The sequence below is a fragment of the Akebia trifoliata genome, chromosome 3 (genome assembly GCF_017979445.1).
Source record: "Akebia trifoliata isolate Shusen 1 chromosome 3, ASM1797944v1, whole genome shotgun sequence".
Classification (NCBI taxonomy): domain Eukaryota; kingdom Viridiplantae; phylum Streptophyta; class Magnoliopsida; order Ranunculales; family Lardizabalaceae; genus Akebia; species Akebia trifoliata.
Window position 1 is genome coordinate 37766048 of NC_141377.1, and position 21434 is coordinate 37787481.

The window sequence follows — 21434 nt, forward strand, 5'->3', positions numbered from 1 at the left end:
AGAGATCATCCTCATAAAAAATCAGCTCATTCAAAAGCTTGTAACCCATGTTTTGAAAAATGCGTGGCACCATAATGGGCCTGCTGAACCGCTCCCATATAAATATATATATATATATATATATAGGGAAATGTTCAGCACCAAACATTTTGGCAAAACATTCTTTAAAACTTGGGTTAGAAGTTTTGGAATGGGCTGATTTTTGGTGAGGATGATCTCTACAATGAGGAGATTATCATCACCAAAAATCAGCCCATTCCAAAACTTCTAACCCCATCAAAAATAGTTTACAAAAAATAGACGGTCCATGATTTTTCAACTTGTAAACATGGGGCTAGAAGTTTTGGAATGGGCTGATTTTTTGTGAGGATGATCTCCTCACCGTAGAGATCATCCTTACCAAAAATCAGCCAATTCCAAAACTTCTAACCCATGTAGGACAAAAATGATTGGCCCAAATGTTTGATTCTCAAAGGGACCCATATATATATATATATATATATATATATATATATATATATATGGGTCCCGTTCAGCAACAAACATTTTGGCAAAACATTTTTCAAAATCTGAGTTAGAGGTTTTGGAATGGGCTGATTTTTGGTGATGATGATCTCCTCACCGTAGAGATCATCCTCACCAAAAATCAGCCCATTCCAAAACCTCTAACCCAGATTTTGAAAAATGTTTTGCCAAAATGTTTGTTACTGAACATTTCCCTCTATATATATATATATATATAGAGAGAGAGAGAGAGAGGGGGTCAGGTTCAAGGGCCATATGAGAAAACATATGTAAAAACAATGTAACATTAATAAAATTTTGAAATATGGGTTAGAAATTTTGGATTGAGCTGATTTTTTGTGAGGATGATCTCTATGATGGGAAGATCATCCGAAAAAAAAAATCAGTCCAATCTGAAACTTCTAACCCCATTAAAAGTGATTTAGAATGTGAACCGTCGATTTTTTACCAATTTTTGTCACTAATTTGTAGATCACTTTTGATGGATTTAGAAATTTCTGATTGAGCTGATTTTTTGTGAGGATGATCTTTTCATCATAGTGACCATCCTTGCAAAAAATCAGCTCAATCCAAAACCTCTAACCCTTATTTTGAAAAACCATTGTTTTGAAAAACCATTGTTTTTTCATATGTTTTTACATACGGCCCTTGAACCGCCCCCATATATATATATTGGTCACGTTTAAGGGCCAACTTTTTAGAAATTTTTTTGGCAAAACATTTTTCAAAACATGAGTCAGAGGTTTTGGAATGGGCTGATTTTTGGTGAGGATGATCATCATCACCAAAAATCAGCCCATTCCAAAACTTCTAACCCCATCAAAAATGGTTTACAAAAAATGGACGGTCCACGATTTTTCAACTTGTAAACATGGGTTAGAAGTTTTGGAATGGGCTGATTTTTGGTGATGATGATCTCCTCACCGTAGAGATCATCCTCACCAAAAATCAGCCCATTCCAAAACCTCTAACTCATGTTTTGAAAAATGTTTTGCCAAAAAATTTGCTAAAAAGTTTGCCATTGAACGTGACCCCATATATATATGGGGTCACGTTCAAGGGCCATATGAGAAAACATATGTAAAAACTTTCGTTTTTAATAAAATTTTAAAATATGGGTTAGAAATTTTGGATTGAGCTGATTTTTTGTGAGGATGATCTCTATGATAGGAAGATCATCCAAAAAAAAATCAGCCCAATCTGAAACTTCTAACCCCATTAAAAGTGATTTAGAATGTGGACCGTCGATTTTTTACCAATTTTTATCACTAATTTGTAAATCACTTTTGATGGATTTAGAAGTTTCTGATTGAGCTGATTTTTTGTGAGGATGATCTTTTCATCATAGTGACCATCCTTGCAAAAAATCAGCTCAATCCAAAACCTCTAACTCTTATTTTGAAAAACGAAAGTTTTTTCATATGTTTTCTCATATGGCCCTTGAACCGCCCCTATATATATATATATATATATATGTGGGGGCGATTCAAAGGCCATATGTAAAAAACAATGGTTTTTCAAAATATGGGTTAGAGGTTTTGGATTGAACTGATTTTTTGCAAGGATGGTCACTATGATGAGAAGATCGTCCTCACCAAAAATCAGCTCAAACTGAAACTTCTAAATACATCAAAAGTGATTTACAAATTACTGATAAAAATTAAAAAAAAATCGACGGTCCACATTCTAAATCACTTTTAATGGGGTTAGAAGTTTTAAATTGGACTGATTATTTTTTCCGGATGATCTTCCCATCATAGAGACCAACCTCACAAAAAATCAGCTCAATCCGACACTTCTAACCCATATTTTGAAATTTTATTAATTGTATATTGTTTTTACATATGTCCCTTGATCCTGACCCTATATATATATAGGGTCACGTTCGCTGGCTAACTTATTGGCAAACTGATTTACAACGTTGGATCTAACGGCATCGAACGGACGCGATTTGATCTCACACGTTATAAAATTAATACTATATTTGCAGCGCCATCCCTCAATTATGCCGTATTTTTTGTTTCCTCCCTCTCTTCTTTAAACCTGAGAGAACAGAACTGATCTGTTCTCTTTCTCTTCGTCTTCTCTCTTCGAACTCGTGTCCTTTTCTCTCTCGCTCGCACTCTCTTCTCACTCGCTCTCGCTCTAACTCACTCATTCTCTCTCGCTCGCTCTCTCTCTCTCTCACTCACTCACGCTGAAACCCTCGCACTAAAACCCTCTCTCTTGAGGTTTAAAGATCTATCCAAGGAAATCCTTTGGAAGTAGCTCTTGTGAGTCAAGAAAGGGAGAAAACAATTGAGCTTAATAGAGAAATTGATCTTGAGGAACTATTTGCAAGACAAAAAATCTAGAGTTCAATGGCTTAATGAGGTGGCGATTGCCTTAATGGATTTTTTTTTTCACCATGTGAGGATCTTGAAGGAGGTGAATACTACCCTTAATTATTAGGCTAATCCCTAAGGTGTCTAATGGCAAGAGCCTTGATAGGTTTAGACCCATGTCCTCGTGTAATTTCATTTAGTGCGAGAGAGAGGGTTTTAGTGCGAGGGTTTCAGCGTGAGTGAGTGAGTGAGAGAGAGAGAGCGAGAGAGAATGAGTGAGTTAGAGCGAGAGCGAGAGCGAGTGAGAAGAGAGTGCGAGCGAGAGAGAAAAGGACGCGAGTTCGAAGAGAGAAGACGAAGAGAAAGAGAACAGATCAGTTCTGTTCTCTCTGGTTTAAAGAAGAGAGGGAGGAAACACAAAATACGGCATAATTGAGGGATGGCGCTGTAAATATAGCATTAATTTTATAACTTGTGAGATCAAATCGCGTCCGTTCGATGCCGTTAAATCCAACGCTGTAAATCAGTTTGCCAATAAGTTAGCCAGCGAACATGACCCATATATATATATATATATATATATAGGGTCACGTTCCTAAGACTCATATTGAGACTCACATTGCGACACGCCGTTTTGTCTTATCTGGGCAAAAATGTTTGGAATGAGCTGATTTTTTGTGAGGATGATCTCTGTGATGAGGGGATCATCCTGGCAAAAAATCATCCCATTCCAAAACTTCTAACCCCATCAAAATTGATTTACAAAAATTGGACGGTCTATAATTTTTCAACAAAAATTAGACGGTCTAGAAGTTTCATAATGAGCTGATTTTTGGCAAGGATAATCTCCTCACCATAGAGATCATCCTCACAAAAAATCAGCCCATTCCAAATATTTTTGCCCATATAAGACAAAACGGTGTGTCGCAATGTGAGTCCCAATATGAGTCTTAGGAACGCTGTTCATATATATATATATATATATATAGGTCCCTTTCAGCAACAAACATTTTGACAAACATTTTGGCAAAACATTTTTCAAAACATGGGTTAGAGGTTTTGGAATGGGCTGATTTTTGGTGAGGATGATCTCTAAGGTGAGGAGATCATCCTCACCAAAAATCAGCCCATTCCAAAACTTCTAGCCCTATGTTTACAAGTTGAAAAATCGTGGACCGTCCATTTTTTGTAAATCATTTTTGATGGGTTAGAAGTTTTGGAATGGGCTGATTTTTGGTGATGATGATCTCCTCACCGTAGAGATCATCCTCACCAAAAATCAGCCCATTCCAAAACCTCTAACCCATATTTTGAAAAATGTTTTGCCAAAATGTTTGTCAAAATGTTTGTTGCTGAACATTTCCATATATATATATATATATATATATGGGTCCCGTTCGCCACCCTTAGTTTTACCACACACTTTAACAAATGCGTTTTGTCTTACATGGGTTAGAAGTTTCGGAATGAGCTGATTTTTGGTGAGGATGATCTCTATGGTGAGGAGATCATCCTCACCAAAAATCAGCTCATTCCAAAACTTCTAACCCCATCAAAATTGATTTACAAAAAATGGACGGTCCACGATTTTTCAACATGTAAACATGGGGCTAAACATTTCGGAATGGGCTGATTTTTGGGGAGGATGATCTTCTAATCATAGAGATCATCCTCACCAAAAATCAGCTCATTCCAAAACTTCTAAACCATGTAGGACAAAAAACGTTTGTTAAAGTGTGTGGTAAAACTTAGGGTGCTGAACATTTCCCTATATATATATATATATATATATATATATATATATATATATATATATGGGTCCCGTTCGCCACCCTTAGTTTTACCACACACTTTAACAAACGCGTTTTGTCCTACATGGGTTAGAAGTTTCGGAATGAGCTGATTTTTGGTGAGGATGATCTCTATGGTGAGGAGATCATCCTCACCAAAAATCAGCTTATTCCAAAACTTCTAACCCCATCAAAATTGATTTACAAAAAATGGACGGGTCCACGATTTTTCAACGTGTAAACATGGGGCTAAACATTTCGGAATGGGCTGATTTTTGGGGAGGATGATCTTCTAATCATAGAGATCATCCTCACCAAAAATCAGCCCATTCCAAAACTTCTAACCCATGTAGGACAAAAAACGTTTGTTAAAGTGTGTGGTAAAACTTAGGGTGCTGAACATTTCCCTATATATAGACAAAAAACGTTTGTTAAAGTGTGTGGTAAAACTTAGGGTGCTGAACATTTCCCTATATATATATTCAAGATCCCTTACTCGTAAGAATGACTCATGGAAAAAACACATAATCACAACCCTTTAAATGCAAAATCCAATTGTTGAGATTTATCCTTAGGATAAATATCTCTAGGATTTGTGTTATCAAGACAATCATAAATCTCAACCATTGGATTTTGTGTTTAAAGGTTTGGGATCATGTGTTTTTTTTCACAAGTCATTCTTAGGAGTCAAGTGATCCTAACATTAATAAATTTTCAAAATATGAGTTATAAGTTTCGGATTGAACTGATTTTTTGTGAGGATGATCTATATGATGGGAAGATCATCCAAAAAAAAAAAAATCAGTCCAATCTGAAACTTATAACCCCATTAAAAGTGATTTAGAATGTGAACCATCGATTTTTTGCCAATTTTTGTCAATAATTTGTAAATCACTTTTGATGGATTTAGAAGTTTCGGATTGAACTGATTTTTTGTGAGGGTGATCTTCTCATCATAGTGACCATCCTCGCAAAAAATCAGCTCAATCCACAACCTCCAACCCATATTTTGAAAAACCATTGTTTTTACATATGTCCCTTGAACCGCCCCATATATGTATATATATCAGTTTCAAGGGACATATGAGAAAACATATGTAAAAACAATGTAACATTAATAAATTTTCAAAATATAGGTTAGAAGTTTCGGATCAAGCTGATTTTTTGTGAGTATGATCTCTATGATGGGAAGATCATTTAAAAAAAAAATCAATCAAATATAAAACTTCTAACCTCATTAAAAGTGATTTAGAATGTGGACCGTCAACTTTTTTCTAACTTTTGTCAATAATTTGTAAATCACTTTTGATGGATTTAGAAATTTCAGATTGAACTGATTTTTTGTGAGGATGATCTTCTCATCATAGTGACCATCCTTGCAAAAAATCAGCTCAATTCAAAACCTCCAACCCATATTTTGAAAAACCATTGTTTTTACATATGTCCCTTGAACCTGAGCCATACATACATACATATCAAGTTCAAGGGACATATGAGAAAACATATGTAAAAACAATGTAACATTAATAAATTTTCAAAATATGGGTTAAAAGTTTCGGATCGAATTGATTTTTTGTGAGGATGATCTCTATGATGGGAAGATCATTCGGAAAAAAAATCAGTCAAATCTGAAACTTCTAACCCCATTAAAAGTGATTTAGATTGTGGACCATCGACTTTTTACCAACTTTTGTCAATAATTTGTAAATCACTTTTGATGGATTTAGAAGTTTCAGATTGAGCTGATTTTTTGTGAGGATGATCTTCTCATCATAGTGACCATCCTCGCAAAAAATCAGCTCAATCCAAAACATCTAACCCATATTTTGAAAAACCATTGTTTTTTCATATGTTTTTACATATGACCCTTTAACCGTCCCATATATATATATATATAGGGAACAAATCAAGGGACATGTGAAAAAACATATGTAGAACCAATGTAAGATTAATAAATTTTCAAAATATGCGTTGGAAGTTTCGGATTGAACTGATTTTTTGTGAGGATGATCTCCATGATAGGAAGATCATCAAAAAATCAGTCCAATCTGAAACTTCTAACCCCATTAAAAGTGATTTAGAATGTGGACCATCAATTTTTTTACCAATAATTTGTAAATGACTTTTGATGGATTTAGAAATTTCAGATTGAACTGATTTTTTGTGAGGATGATCTTCTCATCATAGTGACCATCCTCGCAAAAAAATCAGCTCAAGCCAAAACCTCAAACCCATATTTTAAAAAACCATTGTTTTTACATTTGTCCCATGAATCGCCCCTATATATATATATACATGATTTGTAGTCCCTGTTACGGATAGAATTTAAAACCCCAAATCCTAAGATCTTAGCCGTGCAAATCTGACTAAGTTGGATGATCATCCTTCTGTTAGGAGGTGTTATTCCCACTCCAATCCTTATGTTATGGTGCGGGTGTTGATCCTTCTAATCCTGCTCACAAGATTTACAATCTTGCTCTCATGGAAAAATCTCACTATCATATTAAATATTTCTTCTTAAATAGATATAGATTATTATTGCAAATAGTAAAAAATAAATAAAATATTGCTGCAATTACAGAATTCATCATAAATCTTGAAAGTAGAAGAAATTTCAATTACTAAACATATTTAAATTAGTACCATTAAATAATAGTATTGTTTAGAGTAGTTCGGTTGCAACTAGTTGGAGATTGTGACTTGTGAGTGAAATAGCTACAATGTCAATAACTAGTTAGTCATAAAAATGAGGAGAGGAAATCCAACCTGCTATGAATATGGAATGAATGAAAATATAACTAATTTATGAATCATAGTGGAGCAGCCATGATTATCTCATTTAATGCACACTTCGGTTAAATTAGGTTTAGCTTTTTAAAGTCTATCGATTTTTAGTTTTAAAAAAATATATATTCTTTTCTTAATAAACAATAAATAATAACAAAATAAGTAAAACAAACGTAAGCAACAATACTCCAAAAGCACTCCACTCCCTGAGGGTTCCTTTTTTTTTTCCTGTGAGTCGAGCACTTTCACTTACTCTCGCACCCATTCCATGCTTTGGTCACTAAGGGATGACTTAACGATCTTGACCTGGATCAAAGCTGCTACATGTGGCACTATAGATTCTTTAGGCAACTTGCTTAAAATCTGATTGGAGAGATTACGATAAGGGATTACATTAATGTAATAAGCATGACTAGCAGACTAACCATCTTCTTAGGTATTGGTTCAAGCTTGCACACAGACCAAACTACCGCATGGTCCACCCACATACTCATACCTATGTGACATGTGCTTAATAAGCAAAACGTGGATCAAGTGCAAGGATAAGAGTTAGAGTGCCAAGTTCAAAAATATCTCAGGGTGTAGAACATCTTATTCGCTACCTTTTGTTTTAGCTACTCAATCATCACTTACCATATCTTACTAAAAAAATACATACATTTTTATAACTTATAACTAATATCTTTAGAAATGTAAACCTTGAGTTTGAAGTGCTTTACTCACCTGAAGAGAGCCCAAAACAAAGAACTTTCAAAAGGAGAAATGGAGAAGACGCAGTTCTTTAAATAATATAAAAAAAAAAAACAATAATTATCCACAAGCCTACACACAACATTTAATTTTTTTGTTTGGCATGTTATGGAAAAGCATCGGTGTGGCAATATAAGTTCTATTAACAGATGAGGGTTTTAAACTGTTACATGAATAGAGAACCACCATATCTTCCAAAAGGCTTAAATCGATGTTTGGTAGGAGAGAAATGCATCAGTGCAGACAAACATGGAAAATACACCAAAAATGTTTACTAGCTGCCAAGTGAAACCAAAGAGGGTATACACATGGAAAATAAACCAAAAAGTTCATAAAGTTACTGTTAAATGAACAGAAAACCACCATGTCTTCCAAAGAGATAAAATTGTTGTTTGATAGGAGAAAAATGCATCGGTGCAGATAAACATGGAAAATACACCAAAAATGTTTACTAGCTACCAATTGAAACCAAAGAGGGGGCATACACATGGAAAATACACCAAAAATGTTTACTAGCTACCAATTGAAACCAAAGAGGGGGCATACACATGGAAAATACACCAAAAATGTTTACTAGCTGCCAATTGAAACCAAAGAGGGGGCATACACATGGAAAATACACCAAAAATACCTAAAATCTATATCTTTATATACTCTCTCTCTCTCTCCAAAAAATCAAAGATAAATAAGTAAACCACATTTCTGGGTAGCACCTCATAAGAGTACCACCCATAGTTAGTAAGGATCAAGAATCCAATAAAAACCCAAATGTTAAAAATTGGTAAGTAGACGAATGGCTAAACCAAAATGGAAAAAATGAGAAAATATGAAACCACACCCAAGGAATAGAAAATTTGTTAGGGATGCAAAAGCATATTCAAGTTGATCCACCAAACCATATCCAAATGATATGTTAATGGTCTGACCTAACAATAAAATGAAACCAAAAGAAATACTTAAAGGCCATCTTAAAGTAGCAAGTGAAATCCGCAAATGTAAACTATAAGAATCATCACAAAACATCCTTTTTGTTTGGATACCATTCTCATAATCCATGATGAGGTCAACAGTCAATTCTCTGCCTCATAATGGATCAATGGTGTTCAGAAAGATTTATTCTGGTGAAAATTAAATAAATAAAAATTCATACTTCGTTGAATAAGAATGAAAAAGCTCTGTGGGAGTTCGACAGACTGAACTCCAAGAACTGTAATAGAATGATAATGAAGAAGCTAAGCTCCTTGTTTACCCCAGAAAACATTTCTGGCACAACGATTTTTGGCAGAATTAATTCTGGATGCAGAATCAACTGTGACAGAAATGCCAACAGTTCAAAAAACAGGCAAAAAAAACGAGGAGAAAAATATTAACATAAATGTGACCAATAAATTAGAGACCAAAATATTTTAGGGAAAAAAAACAAAACAAAAACCTACAAAATGCAAACTCATACAACATAAACTGAAGGAAAAAGCATAGTTAATATAGTATGACTGCAACATGAGCATGTCCACAGTATAGGAGAAAAAAACGTAAACACAATTAAAAAAAAATAAGTATCAGTAAATCGAGAGAGAGGTTTGAAAGGTGAGCCCAACTGTCTGTAAAAATTAACACAAAAAGAAGACGACAAAGAAGAAGAACCAAGTTCTTATGGGGAGCTTGACTAAATCATGAAATGATAGATTAAAAGAAAAAACAACACTAGTTCAACGCTACTTCCAAATTTAAGCCTCTTCACAACCAAGCAACTGAACTGGAGTCTGCCCTTTGACTATTATGCCTCAACATTGTATTAGCATCTGTCTTAGCTGAGCTGTGTGTCATCTGCAAATAAGGAGCCTAAGCATGTCAATGGCAAGAGAACTAAAAAATAAAATCAGTGATTGACTTTTTTAATCACCATGGAATTTTTTGATAAGATCATGTTCTTGAGACAACCTAAACAGAAAGACAAGCTGCTGTAAAAACATGAAATTATCCACCATCTATAACATAACAATTAATGTACACTTCAAAGAAATTTGTTCAAAAATTTCCAAAGTCCACAAATTATAAGCAAGGGATGAATGATCATAATTTAAAAGTATAAAAAGGCTAAAACTAAAATGTGAAAAATGTATCTAAAAAAAATAAATAAATAAATAAATGCTCCCCTTTGTTCATTGAATTTTTTTTTTTTTTTTTTTCCAATAATGGTTGTTTGTTGACCATTCTTAGGGAAGGGAAGTGAATGGAATGGGAGTATGGGGCAATGGAAGTCTATTGAATATTATTGGCACTCTTTGGCATGAAATGCATGCTTTATAATGTTTGGTATGAAATGCATACTTTATAACAAGTCATACGTCGCATTTTGAATTCTGATAAGGAAACGAGTCTGGATTTTCTCTTCTTGAACTCCATAATTGAAGGAAACTAGGGTTTAGGATTTGGAAATTGGAAGGAATGGGTGCAGGCTTAAGACTAAGATAAGGTTTCGGTTTAATGGTGAGTCTATTTGAAACACTAGGCCATGGGAAGAAGCTTCAAACAAATATTATGGATTTAACATAGGGAAAACGAATAGGAGTTTAGGACTGATTTCAGAGTCGTAGGAAAATGAAGCTAGAATTGACGTTTATTAGGTATAAAAAATAAGGAGATGAACTACTGGTCAGAAATATAAATAAGGGTCTGAACTGAGAAAAAGACAAAGACAGAAAGAAAAGGAAAAGGGATAGACACGAGACAAAACATTCACCTCAAGGAGGACCAAAGATTGGAATCAGCACCAATCAAGATCTTCCAACTTCCAAGGATGAAGGTGCCAACTAGCTTAGTTCGTAAAGTCTATGTATGATGAAATCAAAGACCTGGGTTCAATTCCCGTTGTCAGCAGGCTTACCAAGGCCTTGCTTTGGTCAGCTAGACCATCCCTGCCTGCTTTAAGCTTTCAAAAAGTAGTGTTAAAATGGTACTTTTATGTAAACCTGGTCTATTGGGTATTTAATCAATTTTAGAACATAAGGGATGTTAAATTTCACCCAAACTTCAAAGGGCATGTCTATTACAACTACCACATAGTTAGGTGGGTGGTATGGGTTTGGTGGAGAAGAGAAAGGGTGGAGAAAAAGAAAAAGCTCTCTTCTTTGTCAAATTCCCACTCACCCACCCAACATTATCGCCATCAATAACAAGATGACTGAGAAATAAGGGGCTCATCTTTGAGGATATTTTGACAGTGTGATTGGATGAATTGTGATAAGCAACCTTCTAAAGCTAATAGTTGGGATAATAAGAAGGTACCAAATCCTTGGATGTCTTTGACCATATTTCTCACTTACACTGAGATTTTGACATCTCATGGTGTGTTCCCTTAGAAGTCGAGATGTGTTGATCAATTCACTAGAAATGGAATTGGTTGCTTTCCATGGTACATTCAAGACTCATTTCCTTGGTAGCGGTGAACATTTATCTTGTTGCTTTACTATAGTAAAATAAGAAACTAGTAAATATATATATATATATATATATATATATATATATATATATATAATATAATACAATAAACATCTCAGACTTCACAGATATAGTGAGGGATATGAATACTTATATAAAAATAAGCTGTGAAATATGAGAATCTCATTTATAGAATAAGAGTAAAAATAGGGTATTGAGTTAGTCAAAGTAATACGGAAGCTCCCCCATTCAAAAGGGTGTTAAATCATCACAAATAAATGTCACATGAATGTTGTATAACTTATCTAAGAGGGACCATGGTTCAAAATATAGCCCAATCTTCCTATCTCTAGGACAATGGAGAAAAACCATGCATCCCATTAAAAATATAGAGTTACCATTGACACACCAACATTTGTTAACACCACACCAACTATGTGCAATTCTTTGGTGATTTACAAAGGAATCAGTGTGGCATTAGCAAAAGTTGGTGTGGCAATAGCAACTCTCTGAAAATAATCCATTTTTTTGTTCGTAAAATTTTATGCAAATAAAGATAATGAAATGCAAAAAAGATAGTTGAGATGACCAACCTTGGTGATTTACAAACAAACTCTCACCAAACAACAAAATCTTCAAAGAAAACACCCTTAAACTCTGGACAGTTTACACTAAAAGAACATCAACCCTAGAATCTTGATTATAATCTCATCAATGAATCTTCAACCCCTTGAAAAATCTCTCCCACTCCTCTCCAACCAAATTCTCTAACAAACTGCAAAGGGAATGAACCTCCACAAAATTTTCTTCCTCCCAGAGAACAGTGATCAGTCCCATCATTGAAAGAGAGACAAAACCGAACAAGGGAACACCCAAGGGATCTCAAAAGGAACTAAGAAATGAGATCAGATAAACATACTGATAGGGCAATGCAGCAACAAATGATTAAGTAACTGACCCACCACTGGCTTCACACAAAAAACAGAAATTTGGTATCATATAACATATTTTGATCAAAAGATCACTAGTAAGAATTCTTCCATGAGAAGCTATCCAGATAAAGAAACTTTTTAAGGTAGCTTTTGAAGAATTCCGCCTTTAAAGAGCACTCCTTATATAGCTTGGAAAGTAGAGAGAGTCCATAGAGAGGAATTTTATGATGACAACAACAATTTTTTTATTTTTTCATAACCAAAATTATATTAAAGAGAGGACAAGAGGTCTTCAAGGAGAAAAGCAAACAAAAAAACAAAAAAGAGACAACTCAACCCCAACAAAATCACCCAATATAAATCATCTCCCATCTAAACAAGAAGTCTTCAAATTGGAGCCCCTTGAACTCTTGAAACTGCCTACACCAATAAAACAATAAACCCACAATGCTAAAAATGACTTCCTGTATAGTAAGCTCCTTTCCTTTGAAGATTCGTTCATTCCTTTCTTGCCACAAGCCCCAACAGATAGCAGGAGGAATAAAATTCCAAAGAATAAAATTACCAACAACAAGAGAAATTGAACAAAGAGAGAAAGTGAGACCAAACCTGATGGGCCACCCCAAGAAAATTATAATGATGATGATTGAATGATAAGGTTCTTCATTCTAATGAATGATTGGTACGAGATGGCATACATTCTAATGAATGTCTTGGCTTAGATGGAACGGGAAAGGACTGTGAACCAAAGCTGAGACAACTCATATAGGTTTCACTTTCGGTCTAGGCACTACAAATCTTGTTCTTTAGTCTTTGAATTGAAAAGAAAGTAAATATCAATATACTCTTCTTATTTTTCAGCTAGAACTGTATTAATAGAGAATCAAATAAAGGCCCCGTAAAAAAAGTACATATAAAAATAACACCAAATAAACAAAAAATAAATAATAATAATAATAATAATAATAATAATAACAGAAATACTTGAAATGAAAAGTAAATCATTCAAATATAAAAAAATCATTAAGAAAAAAATGAGAAGATAAAATAAATGACATAAAACTCAGCTTCCTCTCCCTTGGTCTACCAGCTCCAGCAAAGTTTGGATAAAACCAAACAATTAAATATGATAAGTTCAAAACAAATAGGGAAACTCAAACTCCAAGGTGAGAAAGAGCTTACCTCATGTAATATGGAAAACCACTCAAAGACTGCCCGGCCACATCAGTCCTTGAAGAAGATGCCTGCACTAGATTTGAATTCTGATAAGATTGCAATCCTTGCAAATTTGGGTTCATATAACTTGGCACCCCAATCATCGAAGGAGTGCCTCCTAAGACACCCAACCCGTGGGATGGGCCGTACCCCATTAATCCTGCTGAAGTTCCTGCAACTTGAGTTGTTGGAATCACACCAGGGTTCAATGCCCCTGCTAACATCGGATTGACAGAACCCGTTATCAACCCGGAATTCGAATCCACAACCAACCCACTGTACATTGGATTCAGATTAGGATGTTGGCGAAAGAGCGCCAAATTCTGTGCTGCGGCCACCGCAGCCAACACTGGGGGCTGCACCGGCTGCGGCTGCTGCATGGGTGGCTGTTGCGGCTGCACAACAGGCTTGGCATTGTTCTCAATGGCTCTCTTGCAATGCAACTGATGTCCTTCGAACATTTTATAGGGCTCTTCAAGTACCTTCTTCGCTCCCTCTTGTGTCTTATAAACAAAGAGAGCAAACCCTCTCGACTTCCCAGTCGCCGTATCGAACCCTGATGGCCCTGCTTCAATCTCACCGAATCTTCCAAAAAAGTTGCGGAGCTTCTCTGGGTCTGCATCAGCATGAACATTGCTCACATAAATCTTCCTCCCTGAAGTGTCCTGGTTCTGCTGCGTCACGACCCGACCAGTTGAAGCCAATTGACAAGCCACAAGGCGATTATTGATCTTCTTCTGTGGCTGCTTTAGGGCTTTCGTCGCACCTATTCGAGACTTAAAGAGAATAAATCCGAAACCCTTAGCTTTACCAGTGACTCGATCGAGAACAACATTGCAATCTTCGATCTTTCCAAATGATTCAAAAACGGAAATTAGGGTTTCGCGGGTGGTGTCCCAACCGAAACCGTGAACAAAGACGTTGCGTTGGGAAACGTCTTGGTCGGCAATGGTTCGGATATGTTGGAGGAGAGAAGAATCGTTAATGGCGAAATCGCAGAGAAAATCGATCAATTGGTCCTTGGAGTAGGGTTCGAGAAGCTTCTGAATCTTTTCGGATTCTGGTTCGGAAACATCGGAATCACTATCGTTTACAATTGGGGATTTTTCGAGTTTTTTAGTTTTAGGGTTTCTGTCCTCGGATTTCTTGGAGATCTTATGTTTCTTGTTGTTTCTCTTGTTTTTTCTCGGCGTCTGTTTGGTTCTGGTCATGGCGGGATGAGAAGAGGAGACAACTCACATAAAGAAGTTTTACAATTTACAGGAATGGCAAGTTGTGCTGTAGATTGGCTTTTATACTGTGCGAGTTTCGTTGTCGTAAGGGACCAACTAGTTGCACACCACCGATCATAAATTGCACTTCATCCCTTAAACCCTTTCCCTCTTTGCACTCCTTTTTGTATGATTGCACTCCAAAAATAAAAATAAAAATAATGCACTTCTCCTTTTTCAACTATGCCTACAAAACTTATTGTTGTTTCGGAAATTTGTGCGAAAAATACTTGTTCAGTTTTTATTAGGTTTCCCAAGGGAGCAAGACACATTTCCACAAAAGAAAACTATTTTAACTCAATCAATTAATCAAAAAATAATTAAATATCTTAAAATGAAGAGGATATGAGAGAAGCGAATAAGATGAACAAGCATGTTATCACGATGAAGTGCAACTGGTACGTTAAGAGACATTTTTTTATAAGATTGAAGTGTAACCAATTATTAGTAGTGTGCAACTAGTAAATCCCTTAAAATATCTACAAATTGCATTCCACTCCAATCTCTTTCTCACTCTCACTCATCTTAACCCTCTTTCTTCCTTTCAATCTCATCGTAACCCCCCATTCCTCACTCTCTCTTACTCATCTTAGTCTGCTCTCAACTTTTTTTTTCTTTGGTTGAAGGAGGAGGAAGTACTTTATTTTTTAGAAATGCAAAAATTTATTTATTTTTTCTTTTTTCCTAAGTACAATAATTACAAGGGAGTACAAGAGAAAGTTTTCGAGTGAAGGATAGCAATTAGTTCTATGTGATCTGCGAGTAATCTCTCCCTTGCAATTTTTCATTTTTGGGTGATTTAGATGGGCCCCCCTATGTTTTTGTTAATATTGGAGATACCCCTATGTTTCGAAATTGATGACATGTCCCCTTTGACCTAGTTTTATTCTGAGATACTAACGTAAGACCTAAATGCCATCATCTTCAACCTTAAGTTGATTTTCTCCACAAAACCCACATCTTCAATCGAATTTTTCTGCCCATTACTACTTGTTTTCAACCAACTCTCTTATTCGATCTTCAAATTGCAGGAACATTCATTTAGCTAATTTTTTTCCTCAAAACAATCATCTTCAAATCTTAAGGTGAATTTGTTTTCTTCAAAATTAGAGTGAAGCTTAGTAGGTGTTTGGATAGGACTCCTTGACTACTTCTGACTCTTGCGGGGAGTTAGAAGTCGTTTGGATGCGTTTGGATGAACAACTCCTTAGAAAAGTTACTCTGCGCAAGAGCAAGAAATTACTCTTTGTGAAAAAGTCGAGAAAACCTATTTCTCAAAAATCATCTTGCAGGGGAGTCAAAATCTAACGGTTCGTTTTACCAAAATACCCTTAACTTTATTAATTTTCTATGAAAATATTCCTAATTCATTTGCCTTTAAATCAAACGAAAGAAACCTTTATTAATATTTAATTTTTTTAAAAATTTTGAGTATAATGGATTTAAACACATTATATTAATATTTAACATTTAAAATATTATATTATATTATATTAATATTTATAATTAAACACATTATATTAATATTTAATATTTAAAATATTATATTATATTATATTAATATTTATAGTTAAAATGTTAAAAACAGTATAGTTTGAAGGCATATTATGACACTAAAAGACAGTTTGTCAAATTTTTTTTAAATTTTGAGTATAATGGATTTAAACATATTGTATTATATTAATATTTATAGTTAAAATGTCAAAAACAGTATAGTTTGAAGACATATTATGACACTAAAAGACAAAAAATAGTAACTGGTATAATATAAGGCTATTCTAGTCTTTTTCTAGAAGTCAGTATGGTTCTCAAACAGACTTCCAGTACAAAAGTACTTCTGCCAGTACTTCACAGAGTTGATTACCAAACGCCCTTTTTGCACTGAATTACTTTTCCAGCTCCTCCACAGAGTACTTCAGCTCCTGTTCTGCTCCTGGTATCCAAACATGCCCTCAAGATCATGTTTTCTTCAACCTTTAAACCCCAAGACTAAAGTAGGATTTTAGAAAATAAAAAGATAAGTGACTACTGGAGAGAAAATTCAAGGGTTTTTACTTAAACAAAAAATAATAATTGAATGAATATTGAAAAAAGATGGAAATAATTTATCTTAGAGTTTACTAGTTTGAAGATTGAAGATTTTTACCCTCATTCTTAACATTAAGATTCCATCTTCATGAAACCCTAAGAACAAGATCAAAATTTTGGAGGAGAAGAATTGATTTTTAGGTAGAAAAATCAATGATTATCACATGGAAGATGATGGATTAAAGTGGAGGTTAAATAAGTCAAAAACACTTTGCCTTCTTGCTATTAACTTAAAAATAATAGATTTTCCAGATGTGCTTGGGTTCTGGACTTGAAGTTGAAGTTAAGGGCATTTATGTCATTTCTTATTAGTAACTCAGACATAACCTAGGTCATGGCATCTGTTTTAACAAAGGGGAGTGGCTCTAATATTGATGAATACATAAGGGAGGGCATGTCTAGGTCACCCTTAAGTTTTTTGAACTTTCTTAGGGTCCAACAAGCTGGTGTGGTTGTGTGGTACATGGAAGGGAACATCTTTTTCTATTTGAGCCTTTCTATATAATGATTCAAAATAACATTTGAAGTACTACTGTCTACCTAGTGTACCATCGACTTTCCTCGAGTGTATAATCCTCATATCTCAATGGCAATTTTGAACCGATAGTTAATACTTGTAGGTTGTGAGTTCGATACCCAATATGAGCATTAATTCCTCAGGGGCCATCCGTGAAGGCATACTCTCACTTACTTGGTCCGTCACTGATTTGTGGGTGTTGCACGTGCCTTAGGAACTAGTCCTTGGACAAGATCATGGTCTATGGACCAGGCAAAGCCCAAATACAGGCTCGGTCCACTGTCCTTAGTTATCCAAAAAAATAAAAAAACCCTCATATCTCAATAAAAAAATACTATTGGTTTTAACGAACTCAAGTATACCTTTAGTGCTACTTGAGTGTTATTTCAAGTCACTTTAGCTTTTTTTTTTTCTTTTTATGATGAAAGAGCGGGTAAGAGGGGTGAAAATTCTTAATAGGAAAATTTTATTGACATGCCAAGAAATTCTAAGGGCTCTCATATTTTTAGGGCCACCTCTAAAAATTAAAATTTATTTGGAGCACTCCATGTCAAAGGACACCTCTCCTTGCACTACCGTCATCCTTTCATTTGAAATGTAGACATCCCAAAATTGCACAACACTTGAATCCAGGCTTGAATCCAAAACTTAAATCAAATCCAAACCTAAAACCAAAGTCAATCTAGAATTCAAATCCAAAACTTGATCACATTTATCACTTTTTTATTCTCTCAACCTCTTCACTTCACTTCCATTAGTCCCACATTTTTTAACTTTTTTCATCTCGGAAGATGGGGGGGTGGGGGGGTATAACAAAATAATATTCTCTAAGGAGTCTATAAATAGTTAGACAATTTAGGAGGGGAGGGGGAGGGGGAAAGCATAGAAAAAAAGGAAAACTTACTTAAAAGACCCTGATTAAGGGATGCTTTTCTAAATAGTCCCTAAGTTTTGGACGGTCTGTTAATAGTTCATTTAGTAAACTTTTCCTCTACCTCATCTCATGTGTATAATGTCATTGAAATACCCAAACTACCATTTTCTCACCTTCTTCATGTAGTTAGATTTTTCAACAACAATTGCCATCATTTCTAATGATCTTTGATCATGAATGACGAATGGAGAATTATATTATCTTAATTTGAACATCTAAATGTATTTTTTTATATTATAATTTTGATGATTTATTATAAATAAAAAAATGAAGAACAAAGTTGAAATTCACTTTTTTTGGTGATTACATCGTAACTTTTAATTCGCAATTATGATTTATGCATTTTGAGTATTTCGAGGAGATTTACTAAGTATTGAAGTTGGAAAAACGAAAAAATTGAAAATTTTAGTTCACATTATAGAGTCGAGTTTACCATTTAATTATTGTCGACTTCGACGATTTTTTTCTTATGAAAATATTGTCGAACTCGACAATAACTAAATTAATTTTTAACTTAGTGTTGAGTTCCAACCCTTGGATCAAGCTCAAAAAAAAAAAAATATTTTTTGAATATTTTTTGTATGGTATGGGTTTTCCATGAAATCTAGAGGGTTCTGGTGTTTGATTGCTAATGTGGTAATCCATTTGAGCTCAAAGAACCATAGTAAGAGTTAAAATCTTACTTAGTTAGGAAGTGTATTTCTTTCAAAAATTAATATATATGTCAGGATTTATATACACATAAAGCTACAACATGTTTTGTCTTACATTGGCAAAAAGGTTGGAATGGGCTGATTTTTTGCAAGTATGATCTCCTCACCCCATCAAAAGTGGTTTACAAAAAATGGACGGTCTAGAATTCTTCAACTTGTAAACATGGGGCCAGAAGTTTCAGAATGGGCTGATTTTTTGTGAGGATGATCTCCTCGGTCCTCACAAAAAATCAGTTCATTCCAAACCTTTTTTCCCATATAAGACAAAACACATTATAGCTTTATGTGTCTCTGAATCCTGACCCATATATAGGTTAGGATCCGTAGTCAATGTTTTATCCTATATGGCAAAACAGTTTCGGATTGGGCTGATTTTTTGTGAGGATGATCTCTAAAGTGAGTAGATCATCCTCACAAAAAATCAGCTGGTTTTAAAACTTATAATCCTATGAAAAGTGGTTACAAACTAATGGTTAAAATGAACGGTCCACAATTCTTTAACTTGCAAACTGGGGCTAGCAATTTCAGAATGGGCTGATTTTTTGCAAGGATGATCACAAAAAATAGCCCATTCCAAATTTTTTTTTTTTAATTTTAGTAGTAGTCTGTTTTCAAACCTTGTATCAGGCCAACAAAAAAAATAAAAATACTTTTTGATTTCTTATTTATATTAGTTTTTCCATGAAATCTAGAAGGTTGTGGTGTTGAATTGCTAATTTAGCAATCCATTTTATCTCAACGCCCTTTATTAAGATTTGACCATTTTACTAAGTAAGGAAACAACTCATGTGCAAAAGCATGTGTGATACGTACTTATTTTTAATTTAAAATATTAATTGAGGGGGGTTTAGCATTATACGGTGAAAATGTTAGTTTTATAATTTTGAAAACAACCAACATGGTCACTAGGTTGTGTCATTGCAAGTCTTTGAGTGATATATCAGAGACCTGGGTTCAAATCCCACCAACACCGAGTTACCGAATTCATTAAAAATATAGGCTTAGTGAAAAAAAAAAAAAGTAATACGACTTCTATTATAAAAAAATATACATTATTATTTGTAATTTTTAAAATTTTATTTTCATACACTTAATACAACCCTCGCAAGTGAACTTTTTTGGGTCTGCTCCGGGGTTTCTTGGTTACTATACTAAGTACCATAACTTGGTGGGTAAGGAATCTTTACTAGTTAAAATTTCAAAAAGTACTTTAAAAATTGGACCGAATTGGTGGTTCGACCAGATTTTGTAATAAAACCGATTCAACTAATTAATGATTACTCAATTTTTTTAGTATCATCCTTTTATGAATGTAAATAAAACAATTTTGAAAAAATGAATATATATATATATTTACGTTTTTCAAGAAACATAAATTGGACTAACAGAATCGAACAATGGTCCGACCAATTCGACAAATATTCAATCCGATTATCAATTCGATTTTAAAACATTGATTTTCAAGTGACCCATTCAACAAGGTGAGCAAGTTTAATATGACATTGATAAGTCCACAAGAATTATAAATGCTTTAAAGTCAAGTCAATCGTAACATTAAACACAATTGGAGTATATAATGTGGAAATGACATCTTTGTGGAAATCCATATTCTCATTGGCTAAAAGGTTCGTTGAAGATAAATAGAAATAAAAAACACAATAAAAAGAAGAAGAGGATAATGGGCTACGTCAATGGAAAATGATAGGACAATAAAAGGTATAGGAGGATGGGAACTTTTTTTTCCACATGAAAGTTGGTCTAAGATTTTACGTCTAATATGGATAATTATGTTAATTGGGGATGTTCTCAATTTGTGTGATTGTTCCATTCGAGATTATGTGAAATCCCGGATTAACTTTTGTGAGAGAATAATTTTTTTTTTTTTGGGTGAGAAGATGAGGTAGGAAGGGAGAGTTAGAAGAAAAATTTCTTTAGAGATAGATATAATGGAGTTAGTTGAGATAAAGTTTTCTTCAACAACTTTAAAGTTGTTACCATAGTTGAGCAACTTTAAAGATTTCAAATTTGAAATCATAATCCTAACCTAACATCGAAGAGAGGGATGATACCATAGTTGAGCAATAAAACTCTTAGTTTTTTCTTTCATAATTGGTCACGTGTCGTTTCTTTCACCATAGTTTTATGAG

At 34.4% G+C, this 21434-nt stretch overlaps 1 protein-coding gene across 1 annotated transcript; it reads right to left on the bottom strand.

Moving 5' to 3' along the window:
* Window positions 1-7457: 7457 nt before the first annotated feature.
* LOC147406753 (UBP1-associated protein 2B-like) lies at window positions 7458-15040 on the bottom strand. Its single transcript, XM_086434950.1, has 2 exons — window positions 13732-15040; window positions 7458-10003 (listed from the first exon to the last, which is right to left on the bottom strand). The coding sequence occupies exons 1-2, from the start codon at window positions 14973-14975 to the stop codon at window positions 10000-10002; spliced, it is 1248 nt and encodes a 415-aa protein (XP_086291076.1). The 5' UTR covers window positions 14976-15040; the 3' UTR covers window positions 7458-9999.
* Between the last annotated feature and the right edge of the window lie 6394 nt (window positions 15041-21434).